This window comes from Ascoidea rubescens, assembly GCF_001661345.1.
Source record: "Ascoidea rubescens DSM 1968 unplaced genomic scaffold ASCRUscaffold_1, whole genome shotgun sequence".
Classification (NCBI taxonomy): Eukaryota; Fungi; Ascomycota; class Saccharomycetes; order Ascoideales; family Ascoideaceae; genus Ascoidea; species Ascoidea rubescens.
Window position 1 is genome coordinate 2,032,273 of NW_017962913.1, and position 14,684 is coordinate 2,046,956.

A 14,684-nucleotide genomic window follows, 5' to 3' on the forward strand; every position below is an offset into this window, starting at 1 on the left:
ATAATATAAAGAATTTAAAGAACAAACATATTTGTTAATGAGTTCACCGATGATCGTAATTACAAATCATCCACTATTACTGGATGAGCCTAACGTGCAAAGGAAAAAAAAAACTGAAGCGAAACCTAGAAGAAGTGCAAAAGCTTAAGAGAATTAAACTCATGTTAAACTAAATAATCTTTCAACGTGAAAATAAAGAATCACTCAGAGTATCCCGATAATGCTATCAGAGCATTAACTGTTCAAGTAACGAACAACATATCAGTTGTATACTGCGGAATGCAGAAGCTGCAAAAGCTGATCAGGTTTTGATCTTGAAACATGGAACGAATGACAAAAATGGATCCAAAGCACAGAATTAGAAGTTAGTTAAAGTTGACCTTCTCACAGTTTGAGCTCCAGTTCAGGACTGGGAAAGAAGTAATATGTTCTTGAAACCTTGAGAGCAACTTACCATTCATCGATTTGCCGCAGTGACTTGGATTTGTGATTGTCATTTTATCACTTTGCTCAATGACAGTTCTTCACAACTGTTTCAAGGAAACAGGAATCTGGACTAACATTGTTGAATGCTGCATATCTTGTGTGGTCACGAGCTCCATCTCAGCAAGATCAAATTGACCATTGCTATTACGGCTATGAAAAATGAAGTGACATGCTCGACGATGAGATTCTTGCCGTCTCAAAGCACCACTGATTTGACTTCCTGATGGACTAATAAAATCTCAGATGAGCGGCGAGGAGATGATGAACTATCACTTTTCACTCTATCAGTCATAAATAGTAGAGTACGCACAACTGATCTACGGTTTCAATGCTCATTCCCATAACGAATTGAAGACCGAAATTCATTATCAACTGCATCTGTTATTGGTGTTCTCAACTTCTCTAAGTTTTGCAATTGCAAACCCGATTGAATTTCTTTGATAACGTCCTTCCAAGAAACATTGCATCTTTTATTTCTCTGCTCCATAGAAATCAGTAGAGACAATTCTCCCAATCTCATATCTCTCACTGCAAAAGTGATTCCATTGGTGGTGGCCTTCTCATATTAGTACCATTTTTGGCTTTGCATCAACGAAAATGACATCATCAAATGAGTTTCTCATGCCTTTAGTTCTTGGATATTCATCAATTAACCAAGCATTGGAAGAACATATTGCTTTGTTGATTATCATTCTTAGTTGTATTAAACCAGAGATGTGTGGCTTGCTTGAAACCACACATCCCCTTTCCTATCTGTAAGCGCTCCTTCCCTGATGTAGATCTTCCGAGAGCAGGATGATAGTGCGCTGCATGGTCCACTGGACCATTCAACAATGATGTATTGCAATCGAATTGGGGGGTAATAACTGTGCTAATGGCGGTTTATGAACGCCCAACTCATAATCATTACTATTTCATAAGTGGAGCAAAACAAACATAATGGTAATGGCTGAGCCTTTGCGGAAATGCTTTGCAACTAGTCGTGCAGTACGCCCTTCAGAACCATTCGATTTTTGTGCAACATTGCATTCCCAGTTTCATCTAGCGGGTTTGCCTCTCACTATAGTTCTTGGATCTAATGAAAATCTATTATTTTATCTTTCCAATTCAAAGTATTTTCAAATGCAGATGACTATTCTGAGTGTAGTTCGCTTGTTGAAGTAGTGTAGACAAATCGTTGAATGATATATTTTATTTTGGCATCAACTTATGTGGTTGTTCATTGAGGATGGCAATCATTGAGATTGGCGAAACGTCTTCAATACGATTAAATTGGCTGGTGGGCCATTCCGCTAGCTCATCCTCAACTTCTTCAACAATGGGTCATAATTTCCAGGTGGTGTTGAAGTCTTCATAGTTGCTTTGAGCATTCTCTTAGATTTGCTTTCAATAACAAATAGGATCTCCGGAAGCAGACCGTCCACTTGTGTTGATTGAACTGTTGAATTACGTCCATTTCTTCCAAGATATGTTTACTGATAAAAGCAGCAATCGAATCCGATATTCAATTGATGACTTAATGGATGAACTAGATATATGGATGTTTGGTAGATCCCTTATCTCAAAATCATAAATATTATCTATTGTGCTGCATCTTCAGTTCGACAGGTCAAGATCAAACAATTCGTGATAGGATGTTGACGAAGCAGCGCTATTTTCACTGAACGCACTTCGACATTCATTAATGCTAACTGCAAGTTGATGACATCAATCTAATCGTTGAATTTGATGTATCTATTGGAGTCAATTAGCTGTGAGAATCATTTTCAGTTCTTCGTGATAGTGGATGGCATTTTGTCCAATGTGTTATAGACGAAGGTGTGCCATTAATTGGCTTCCTGAGAATCTTGTGCCTCCCATAATAATTGAATACAGTTATTAGAGCACCAAAATGACCATCGCCATTATCATTCTTATCGGGTTCTTTAAGCCGCCCCCATGAGAAGTCAAATATATTATACAATATATATAATTGTGCAAAATGCTCTGAAAGGTAGATTGAAGGTTCTAAAACATATTTGCAAGAGTAAGGTCCATCATTAGGTACTTCATCTTCTGGAAATTTGTTTGTTTGTAAAGGCCGCTTTCGTATCATGAATAGATGAAGGAGGTGCAGATCCATTTGGTTGGTGTAACCCTGTTCTTTCGCTGAGACATTAGAACATACATGTGTTCAATTGATTATCTATCGGGGCGAAGCACAGTGATTTCTACGATTAACTGACTAATTCAACTAATTTAAATTGGCATTCAATAGCAAATTAAGTTACTCACCATTCGCTAATGAGAATTTCACCAACAATATATTTGGATTGATCTATCCTAGCACTTATTCCAAATGCACTTCTATTTGCCAACAAATTCACCCAACATATACTTCCCAATAATTCTGGTGTTTGAGCTCTGCAATTTCAAAGGTTTTGTAGTGTTTAGAATCGAAGAACAAGATTTACATCACTTCAATGTCATTAATATATCTGAATCAGTGGTGCTCAATTTTGTTTAAGCTATTCAAAAAATTGAGAGGCCTTTGTGGGTGGTTCATGGGATTTAGCCAATCACGCTTATTGTCGAGAGACAAACCATTTCGCACTACGTTGGCACAAATCATCTATAAGCTGTTGATTTGCTCATACACCGCAATAATCATACTATGTCGGCAATCCAGTGAGTGATTGGCCAATTTGATGTTTGTATTCAATATATGCAAACATTTACAACATTAATCATATTTCTTCATGAATGTGGAGGAGGCATGGCAACAGATTCTTTAATTCATCCACCAAGTCTTGGCTTTTCTCCAGTATTAATATCGTCACTTTCCACAAAACTGAATATTATTCTTGAATCTATTCTAGCAGTAAAATATTCAACTCTATTCACTACATGTGTTCGTGCAGCCAATTCAAGAGCATATTTAACGTGGAGCATTCCATCAATGAAATTAACATTTTTGAATCACATTTCTGATCCAGTTTAGAGAGCAAATTTGAAGTCATGACGACAGTTAGCGTAATTAATTTTGTTGCTTGTAGGAAATTTTGCTCCTAGTCCAGAATTTCACTTGTAGTATCCAATGCAACAACATTTAACGCATTTAACGCCAGTAGACGCAATATTTGCTTCCTGCAACTCAGCTCACAGCTTACTCCAATGACATGTCGTTCCTATCAATCCATTTCAATATCATGCATTTATGTTTCTCGAGATATCATTAGTTGAACTAAATACCGTTTCGTTGGTAACAACAAAAGACCTGCCAGCCGATTATTGGACATATCATAATTTGCACCACATTTGTTATTCAACTTCAGAATGTCAGCTCAGGTAATACTTCATAATCGAGGATAATCACTTGGGCTCCCGAAAATCTTCTCATCCACTTTTTTGTACTTAAACACAACGACTGATGGACTTTTAAACTTGCAAAAGGCTCTGCTTGGGAGAACTGCCAATATTCGGAGATTCTCATTAATCAAAATGGACATGTGGATTGCATTATCTTGATTCTAGTTTCCAATTGCTGTGCATTCCTAAGTAGCTTTGACTAGTGCTTCAATAATACCGCAAATGTTCTTCGAGGTTGATTGAGTTCAGCAGCAGCGATCAATCCTATTATGCAATCCCTCCATTCGTGTCAGTGCCAATGGAGATGCTCCTGGTAAGCAAAGTACTAAACAACGGCTATTCACCCCTGATGTCCTAGAAGAATCATTTATGATTGATTGGAGCAAGAGCATTAGGTCATCAGACATGTTGACACCAATGTGATATTTGCTGATGACCATTGATTGGTCAAAGCCAAGATTGAAAGTCAGTTGAAAAACTAAATTCATTACGGTTAACGACTGTCATGATCAATTATTTAATACAGTCAATTTCCAAGCTTATTCAAATCGCATTTTTATAAAATATTAATATAATGGAGCTTTTGATGGATATAAATCCATTTGAAAAAATATTTATTCAATGAGTCCTATGAGTCACAAATACTAAGTGCAGCTCTAAGATCCAACTTATTTGCTTTGTCAACATAGAACACAGCAAATTGTGAAAGCAATTTGTTGAATTAGAGGGATTCAGAAAAAGGAACATATCTTGTTAAGAGAAAATGAAACGCTATGCGAACATAGTTCTAATTCATGTTCCATGCACTGGAAAGCCGAAATGGGTCTAACTTAAACTAAAAACATAGCAAGATGGAAGAATAATCGTAGTTCGATTTTTCATAATTAAATCTGGAATCATATGACTTGGAATGGCGATGATCCAAGGGTCGGTGGGGTTCAGAGCGTGGTAATTGGTTTGAATCAGAGGGAGAGATTTGAAGTTAAAATAATATTGGTAACTAACATTCGTTTGTTTACGTATACAGCTTTGGTTGATGACAACGCAACAGCTGATTGCTGAATGAAGAGCTCGACCGCAAGTTATCTCCTATCAACGAAAAGAAGGTACGCTTGCTTTTGCTTGTATCGCTATTACTAGGTCAACCATTTCTATTAGCAACTGATAGACGAGCAGATGATGCCAGATGATAATCTTTGTTAGTAGCAAATTGTATTTCGTCAAGCTGTCTGAAATCACTATTATCCATTTCAATAATAGTAAAATAGTAACGAAGGCACAAGTGTTCTGTATGAGAAACGGATGCTAACACTATCAAAGCTGCAGCTAAAAGATATGGACGTTGGTTCACTATATGTTTGCTCACAAGGGATCTAGCAAATACGATTTGCATACAACAGTATCGGCCACAATCGGGAAAGTACCGATAATTGATTTATAGTTCAACAGATCATCGCCATCGAAGATTGACGATTCAACATTACCTTTAAGTGTTTTGGCTATAAGTGATGTCAATGGTCGTAATATTTGTTCTTGAACATTAGAGCTATTCGTTTCCATATAGTCGTATCAATCAACTTTGAATCGGCTATAAGTCCGCGCAGCATTAACTAAACGGAGCAACTTTGGAGATCAACATCTTTCATTCAAACGCTCTTCATAACAAAAGTGCATCAGTTTTAGAGGTCAACGTTTGGCTCCGCAGCCATTGAAGTACCATAATCATTGATTCATTTTAAGCAGCTTGAGTGGAAAGACAAACACCAGATGGGCGATGCTTGACACTAGTCACTGCTTGCTTTAAAATCATTTTTAGCTCTGTCGAGCCAAATGTGTGAGGCTCGGTTTAATGCATAGAATCAGTCTTATCAACTTCAATTATTGATTTACGTGACAAACCTCCGTCAGCAGGATCACGATAATGGGAGTCACCAATTGGATTTGCCAAAAATGCTGTCATGATATTTTCTCTGCTGATGGAGTCGTTCGTCACGGCTGCTAATGAATCCATTAATCTTGATGTGTCTGACAAGTTTAAAACGTGGAGCAATACCATCGATATACTGAAGGCGAACCGTGTGAAGAAAACACTTTGCAGTTAATTTTTCAATTAAGCTTTGAGAGCTATCTCGTTGATGCTTGACATTGCAATCGAATTGATCTCTCCGTACTCTGTTTTCAGCCGATGATAGAGCAAACAGAACATGAAAAGCACCACCTTCTTTGGAATTTATTTTGGTCGCCAAAACAGCTAAACATCTTCAATTGTTTTGCTATGTTAAAACATCGGGGAAAACTATTTGAGAGACATTATGTTATTTTGTTAAAAATACATGCCTTTCCTCATCGAAAATGAGAGTCGTCAACTTTTGAGATACTCTATCGAAAAGCTTCACTTTAAATGTGTCCCAAGCCGTTAACTCGTTTCCAACTCGTTAAGCAATTGGTGATGATTTCAATGATTTGCAGTTATGAGTATTTCCAGTATTAGACACAATGACTCACCTATAGTAATATCTTTTCTTTTTGAAATCTTGTTTGCTAGGTGGGATGGTATTTATCATGATTGGCCTGAGCTTGTCTTCTATTTGTTGTCAATTGATACTAGTTAGTCTGGAAGCCAATTTTTGATGAATAAGATGGGAACTAATCCACTAATGAGAACTGTATTTAAGATGTTCAACCAATGGAAGACCAATGAAATCTGATGTTCCACTTGACCTTGTACAGAGGAATTAATAACGTCATCCATTAATGGAGCACTCATTTTAATCTGCTGTTCACTATTAATAGATTGGTCGTTTGAGTTCTAAAGTTGTCGTTACGACGCAAAATCAAATGTTTCGCACTAGTCGTTGAATTATCAGTACGAAGCCCGGACTTCGATGTTTCTCAACTGCTATTGATTTGACTGATTGTCACGCATAAGCACAGGTTTCCGTTCGCAATATAATTGCTCTCATCATTCTCTTTCAGTTTTTTTGCAACGCTAATCTCATTCGTTTTTGATGAGTTGATATCAAGGAATGACCCATTCATGTGTTTTTCACACCATCTTTGGTGGCCCATGACGATGAAATGGAATTGATTGAGCACCAAAAGGAGCTCTGACGTTAACATTCTTAAGGCTTTGCTTCACCGTTTCTTTTGGAGAGTCGTAGTAAATATTGATTGAGACATTCCTGTGCAAAACGAATAACTATAAGCAAAGCTCCAATAATTGATTGCATCATCAGAAATAATCAATACTGCCTATACTGTTTTACATTTGCTTTGTTTCATCCCTCCGTTTTTCCTACTTGAATGCATAGATGAAATGAGGGTACTTCATCTATGCAACTTGGTTCCCTTGCAGAAATATTTCCATCCATCTGTAGAGCTTTGATTATCGGTATTTAGAATCCATGGTAGCCGGTGCTTCTGCCGAGTTAATACACAGATAATAATAATGATTCAACTCTTCATTCAGTTGGATCGGATTGGAAGATCCAAATTTGACCTGAAATAATATTTGACGTACGTTCCGCACAAGCTAATCCGTAGGCACCATGATGTGCGCCAACCATATCAGGAAAAATTATTTCCGCTATTGTTATGTCTTTTGAGTCGAGGTGTGCTGTGTTGCAATTTCTATTGAAGCGAAGGACATGTTTTACCATTCAATTATTCCAATATCATCATGGCAAAAGGACTGCTGATTATTCGTTGAGAGATCAATTCATTCACCAGAAAATGACCGTAGTTCTTGCAAATGTGAAGCATATCTCATTTTGAGTTGAGAAACAGACAATTTGCATCTCTTCACCTTTGAACAACTGTAGGGGATCGCTTTTCTCTCACTCAGCAGAGGTGTCTTCATCATTGTCAATTGGAAGTTGGATATGTCTTCAGCATGAGGATTATAGCCATTATCATCCAATGTAGGAGAACACATTAAATATCTTGGCAAGTTTGTAATAAGCGGGCGATCACATGGATATATCCAACCAACGTTATCAGTTCTTTCTTTCGTGCAACAATCGCCTCCATTGACTGATTTGATTGATATGTTAGAACATGTTTGATGAGTTTGAAATTCAACCCAGTTTGCAACCTCAGATGTTGGACCTGGATTAAGCACAACTTGAACAAGAGAATAAGCATCACCCAACTTACGATTCTTTGAATCCGATTTTGATATAAATTCAATCGCAAATTTGAAGGCTTGAGGGCACTGAAAAGAATGAATCTTGTCATAGGAACGATGGATATTCACTTTTCTGCAAATCTCAGCTGAGATATCTGATATCACAACTTTTGAAGCATTTATGTTTGCCTAACATAATATTTGCTTTCTCAAACTTCTCGCTCAGTTTAATTGATTTGCAAGACATAGTTAACGATACCTGTTCTGTTAATTTATTGGTGCTTTTGAGGCTCTCATTAAATGATACAAATGCCATTTGCTTGGCAACATCGCAATCAACTAACCTCAAATCTTTTCAATGATTTATCTTTACAATTATTTTTCGCATCTTCTTCAATTACCATGTATTGAACAACATCTATTTCTACAACTTCTGCCTTGCAGCATCTAAGCAATCGATATGATTATCAAAAAGTGAAATGATATTGTTTCTATTGCTTCATCGGGTTTTACTAAGGTTTCTCTATTTACAACTTCACATTATATATCGTGGATGAAATAATCGTTTTTTAACCGTTCCACCTACTGTATTCGTCTTGAAGGTTATTCAGTTTTTCCAAGGAGGTTCATCATCTCATAGATATGCGAATGCTACTTCTTTTCATTATGATCTGATAAATGTGTACGATATTTTTTTAAGTCCCTAATATTCAATGATCGCACTTGCTATTGCACATATTATAGACTAGACGTTATTGATGAATTCCTCTTTTAAACATTGTTTATCATTGGTGATAGTGACGGCTATGATTACTCAGTATCACAGTAAACAGCATTGATTTTAATTTAAAGTTGAATTCTAAAATGATATTACTAAAGAGAGAAACCGAATACAAAATACATCAATTACGCCTCAATCAATTAGGTGTTAAAATAGTATACAATACCCAATCCCGATTTTCGACCATCTTTCAGTCATTACTGTTCACAATATTTGAATCTCTTCCAAACTGCGATTTTCACCGCGGTGATCTTGACAAAATTGTCCTGTTACTTCAATGATTCAAGACTAACAATTAAAAGGCTGGGCTTATTGGCCGTTGTTTACAAGTTCTGTAACGCAAAAATCATCAATTTGTTTGATACTGCTAAGTGTAAATTAATGAGGCACATCACTGCCACTGATTTTAGCAAACTCCTAAAGGAATTGTTGAAACTGGGAAAGGAAAAGTCACAGATGCGATTGAATCGGGAGTTGTCAGAAACAACAATGAAGACAACGCAATTTAGACGATCGTGGGGTCATATCAACAATTCCTGAATCCCGGATCATCTCACACAATCAGGATTGATTGCAACTCATTGACTATCGGAACTATTGAGCTGAAAAAAAAGAAACTGAGTTGAAAATGAAGCATGATCTGTGCTTCCTAAGCTGGATCTCGATTTGCTGATCGTCATGCAGCTTTCCTGTAGTACGAAGTCGGAGATTATTCGAAATATCCTTGAAACAACGGATCAAGGAGCAACAAATTTGATGTTTCCCAACGAGCGGCATCTGTATCTTCGAATGTCATCTTTTGAGTCATCAAGGAACTAAAAAGAGATGATTGTTAGACAATTCATAATAACTAATCACACTAAGCAATGATTTTGCGGAAGCAAATTCTACGCTAACTGAAGTCAAATGAGTCATCTGTTGCGCCGTTCGTCATTTCAAAACAATACGTACAGATGCATGCGATTCGAACCCAATTAAAATGACTAATCAATTAGGTGTCCTGATCACGTCATAGTTCTTAATGAAAATGAATCAAAATGTCATAGTGAAAAACCTGTGATATCTGATCTCTATTCTGTGGCCCATCGTGCGCTTGACTCAGCTGCAACTCCTAGTGTGGTAACCCGAGTTGAACTAACAACTGATCAATAAATGGCAACCATTTTCATCAACGCTGCGAATTGTGACAAGATGAGTCCAACAGAAAGAAATGCCAATGTAGTTTGCTGGATATTTGCTAGCGTCATGCTTCCTTCAAAGACACCGGAAAATCACATTTGTGTTATCAAAGCGGCCGAAAATTTGTTCAATGTTGACAATATAGCAAACCAGTGGACAACTCACACAGATAGTGGAAAATCGGTCCTCCATCGAGATATTTCAAAACTGTAAGTGCGAGCAATATAAAGCAACGTTGTTAGCAAAGGAATTTCATGAAAATCTTGGCCATCATTGTTATAATGTTTACGATGCGGAAAAGCCTTATGATTCTCTATGACGAGCCCCCCCTAGCAACGTCAGTATCTATCAGTGAGGGGCCAAGACAATGCTTTTAATTGGACCAATTACGATCGCCCATTTCTCTATCATTCTGCAGGATCACAAAAATCAAAAGAAGATGATTAGGAGGCAAAGGCAGGATTTAGGATTCTATCAACCGCTGCAAAGGTGATTGACAGCGTCAAGAAGCTACTAAAGCCAGCAATGACTCTCTTCAAACGATGTTTGATTTATTTTTGTTGTACTTGCAAGTTATTTAATTGCGGATTAGGTTGAAGATTTATCTATTGGATGAGAACCACAAGATAAGACTGCTAGAGCTGAGTCAATAGTTTTGAACTTCTTCACAACGGGTGGTGCGGGATCTGCAATGATTTCTCTTGGTAGTCATATTAATGAAGCAAGTAACTAGAACAAGATTTCTCTAAAAGACAGTATTGTAAACGTTCAAGCTGATTCCCAATTAGAAACATTAAGAATGATGATAAGAGATGTATCATTCGGTTTGAAAATCATGTTCAATCAAGAATTTTTGATGCTACTGATTAATTCAAATAAGAATCAGCTGTTGGTACGTTGCTGCTCATTGCTAGTATTGTGTGAAATCGCATTGCATTGGCTACATTACTTCCAGCTCGAAATATAGTAGGTTCATCGAAACGTCATTTATCTAGTTTTTTCTGAGTGCATCAGTATGTACTTCAAACAAAAGCGCAGCACATTACTTACAATGATAATCGTATTGAACTAGGTCTTGTTGATTTCAGACTTTTTGACAGAACAGGGTATGCCACAATCAAAGATTATGGTTTGGAAACATCTCAATATCTGTCAGCTGCTAATGACAGGAATTAACCAAGTGATCAAATTACAAAACCATCGCCGGTAGTTTTCTCAGAATGCTTAATGGAAATATTTGTTCTTTTCGACCCAGAAGAAAGCATCACGTATTACGTTGTCATCCGCTGAAAGTCAATATGATTCATTTGCGCAAGCAATGATAGCTAAGATATTGCTTGAATACATCATTATTTTAGAAAACCATACAACCGGCTTTTATTAATTCGTATAATGTTCATCATTCTGTTTCTACCCAAAGCCGATGGACATGCTTCTGATGGATCAGCGTGTTTTGAGGTTGAAATTAATTGAATTGAAGGACTTCATTCTTGCAGGCAATTAATCATTAGTAATAGTAATTGAAATGTGATTGTGTGTCATCTTCCAAAGGGTGTAGTTGATAAAGCTATACCTCGATGTCTTGATAAGATGTTAAGTCAATTGTGATATTACGTGGATATCACCGATTAATCCACAATTTCGGAAGAAATACCGAAATTGATTTAATTACCAGCAACATTAGTCACTCATGAAATACTTCCCATTCTCATTGTGAACTCGAAGTTTGAAACCAATCGAAATTTGATTGTTTTCAGGTGCCAAAACTAAATCAAATGATTTTGCTCTTGAATCGTTATGTATTGGTATTTTTATTTGTAACCAATAATTAAGAAAAGAAAATGCCATCTTTCGCTAAACTTTGTGAATCTTTTAACCAATTTGATCTTATTATTAGAACTGAACTTGATCAATGCTTAGCGCAAGTCATGATCTTGGCATTACTATCATTTGAGCTAAGAATATCATTGTCCACTTTAATTCACTAATAATTTCAACTGGTGCTCTAATTCAGGATAACTCACTTGTTCCACTCACCCTAGACTTGATTTTTGGACTTTGCTATCTCTATTTGAAAGAGAAGACGCACTTTAATTTCAATTTATTTGATGAGTATTTATAATGATCAAAAGATTTTTTTGTTAAATGTCATTTGGAAAGCGGAACACAAGAAAAATCTCTTTATTATATTATTGCTTTAATTTTTGAAACATTCTATAATAGTCAATTTGACGTATCTTAATAGTATCAAAGGACATAAGAGGAGTATTTCACCGACTAAAACTTGTTTCTCTGCTCTGCAGATATCGGAAGTAAGAAAATATCCTAACTGAAAGAAGCTAATATGTGTGGAAGCTATTGTTGGTGATGTACTTGAGTCAATGGATTGTACTAATGGGATTATTGGCGGGAATAATAAAGATAATTATGCTGTTACTCTCATTCTCAGTGTCAAAGCAAAATCAACTATATCAAGAACTTAATCATTAATTTTTTTCGAATAATATTTTTGTATAGCAACAACTCCCTATCTATGGTAAAAAACCAGGATGAAATGAATCAGTGAAATCTTCACTTCTCCTGCAAACACATCGCTACCACTTTCTAGTCAGTGTCCCCCAATTTCTTTGTAGAAATGGTCCGGCCGAACATTGGTAGCTGCTCATCAATAAAGGATGGCACAAGTTATGATGTACTCCATTGATCCAAATCAATAATGACATTGTGTATTTAGATATTCGATTGTTGTCAACAAATGAATTAGAACATTCGATAGATCCAAACATCAAACGGGAAAGTTTTGAGAAGCTCAAATTAATGCCAAGCTTGAGGCTTGGTTTAGTATTCATCCTGATGTTCTCAATCATATCGTAAGCCATACAATTTTTAAATGAAGCATTTACGGTACATTTCTCGATCTTCATTCAACAAACACAAGTATATTTATAATGAGAATACCCTGAAATAATCTATTTAGAACAAGTTCATTTCAATCAGTGAATAGAGCTTATGCATTAAAATTATGTAACACGGAAACAGATAAAAATATTATAACTCAAAGCAGTTCTACTATTGTTGCACTCATGCCTTGATCATACTATTGAATTTTGTCTGTGCAGCACATCAGAGTATTATTGGTTTGGTCTGCGAATAACCAAAATGATATTGAGAGGAATCAACATTTAGAGAAGGATGTTAGTAATTCCCCCAATGCGACATCAAGCAAATTGTCCGAGTGGGCTGCTGATCCTTTTGTGGAAAACTAGTAGAAGGAACTCGTTACTAATTTGATAGTTGAACGACTATTATTCAATAGATTGTTACCCGAGAAACTTTCTGATATGAACGGCACATCTGTAATCAAACGCTGATTACCTTGGTGAAACGCTACACCATTCAGCAAACATCGTTTCAACAGTAACTAATATAACTTGAGCAGAATACATCTGCGGAATGAAAAAATTGAAGATAACATATGTTAGCAGAGAGCATTTCCAGATCTACAGATCAACCATGAGAGGCAATCGAAAATGAAATTAACTTCATTGAAGCTGGTTGCCAAGGCTCCAAAAACCCCTTAGATTATAAAGAGCCGTAATCATTGATCCAAAATATAATTTATTCAATCACAACATCATTGTCATATGATACATCAACGCCACAGAATCAAAAGTGATCTAGTGGGAAGACACAAACTATTTCATTTGAGGATCGTTATCTTAATAGATTAGTTCCAGGATTTCAGTCAGAACATAAATAATGGAACGAGGTTGCAGATGAAAATTAACATGAAACTAGTGGTTCTGGACCGCCAAGAAAACAACTAGTTGTAATATCATTTCGGCGAAATCTTAGGCAATACTGTCTCGATGATTATGGTCCAATGATAGGAATGATGCTTTAACTATCATTGTTTTATTCTCCTCCTTGAACAGTTTCAGAGTTGGTGAAATGGATGCCAGGACAGACTTTAATGAATGCAGCAATCGACACTCCAATTTTGGCTCATCCACCAGCTTGACCATCTTCCTGTATCAAACAAGGTTTCAATTGTGAAGAGCGATTGAGTCGTTGGACAGAAGCCCCACACATTTGCTTTAACACAACATTAATTGCTCTTATAGCTGCCAATAACGACATTTTGGGTTTGTTACAACCATGTCGGTTGCAAAACTCAAGCTGAATAGCATCAACTTCTAATGATCATATTTTTTTTGGTGTTAAAGTAAAGGATAATATATAGAAGCTTTAAACAACTTTGAATGGCATTTTAGAAATTTTGGATGTTGGATTTCCAAAACTGTGCCTTGCAAAAATCATTGAGCAGATAATTGAAGGACACAGCATTTAGTTAAATGATTAATTGACAGGACTCGAAAGGATTTGCAACTACAGACATTCATTCAATTGAAAGCTCCAATAAGCAAAAGATTTAAAAATCATCTTGAATATCCAATGGATGATGCCAATGATCTTTCAAACAATAGATTACTTTCCAAGGCATATGTTGCCTAAGATGACATTTGACTTGCCACATCACTTCCACGGAAGAGTACTGTTACTCATTTCAGACTTCACTTTCGTGGTGCCATTATTGTGGTATAATTCTTCATTCGATCAATGATCTTCGAATTTAATTGCTAAGAGAATGCCATTAAATTGAATTGCGGTGGAGTCGGAATTGTACACGAAAACAAATGTCGAACATTAGAAGCACCCATTCTCCAAACTTCTTTGCGACTAGGAGATGCTAGTGACTGAAAA

At 36.4% G+C, this 14,684-nt stretch overlaps 1 protein-coding gene across 1 annotated transcript; it reads right to left on the reverse strand.

Moving 5' to 3' along the window:
* Positions 1-6,442: 6,442 nt before the first annotated feature.
* On the reverse strand, positions 6,443-8,364 carry ASCRUDRAFT_5943 (uncharacterized protein; the record flags this gene model as incomplete). Its single annotated transcript, XM_020191236.1, has 4 exons — positions 6,443-6,643; positions 6,887-7,033; positions 7,640-8,047; positions 8,305-8,364. 4 exons carry the CDS (start codon positions 8,362-8,364, stop codon positions 6,443-6,445), a joined length of 816 nt encoding a protein of 271 aa, XP_020050370.1.
* Positions 8,365-14,684: the final 6,320 nt, after the last annotated feature.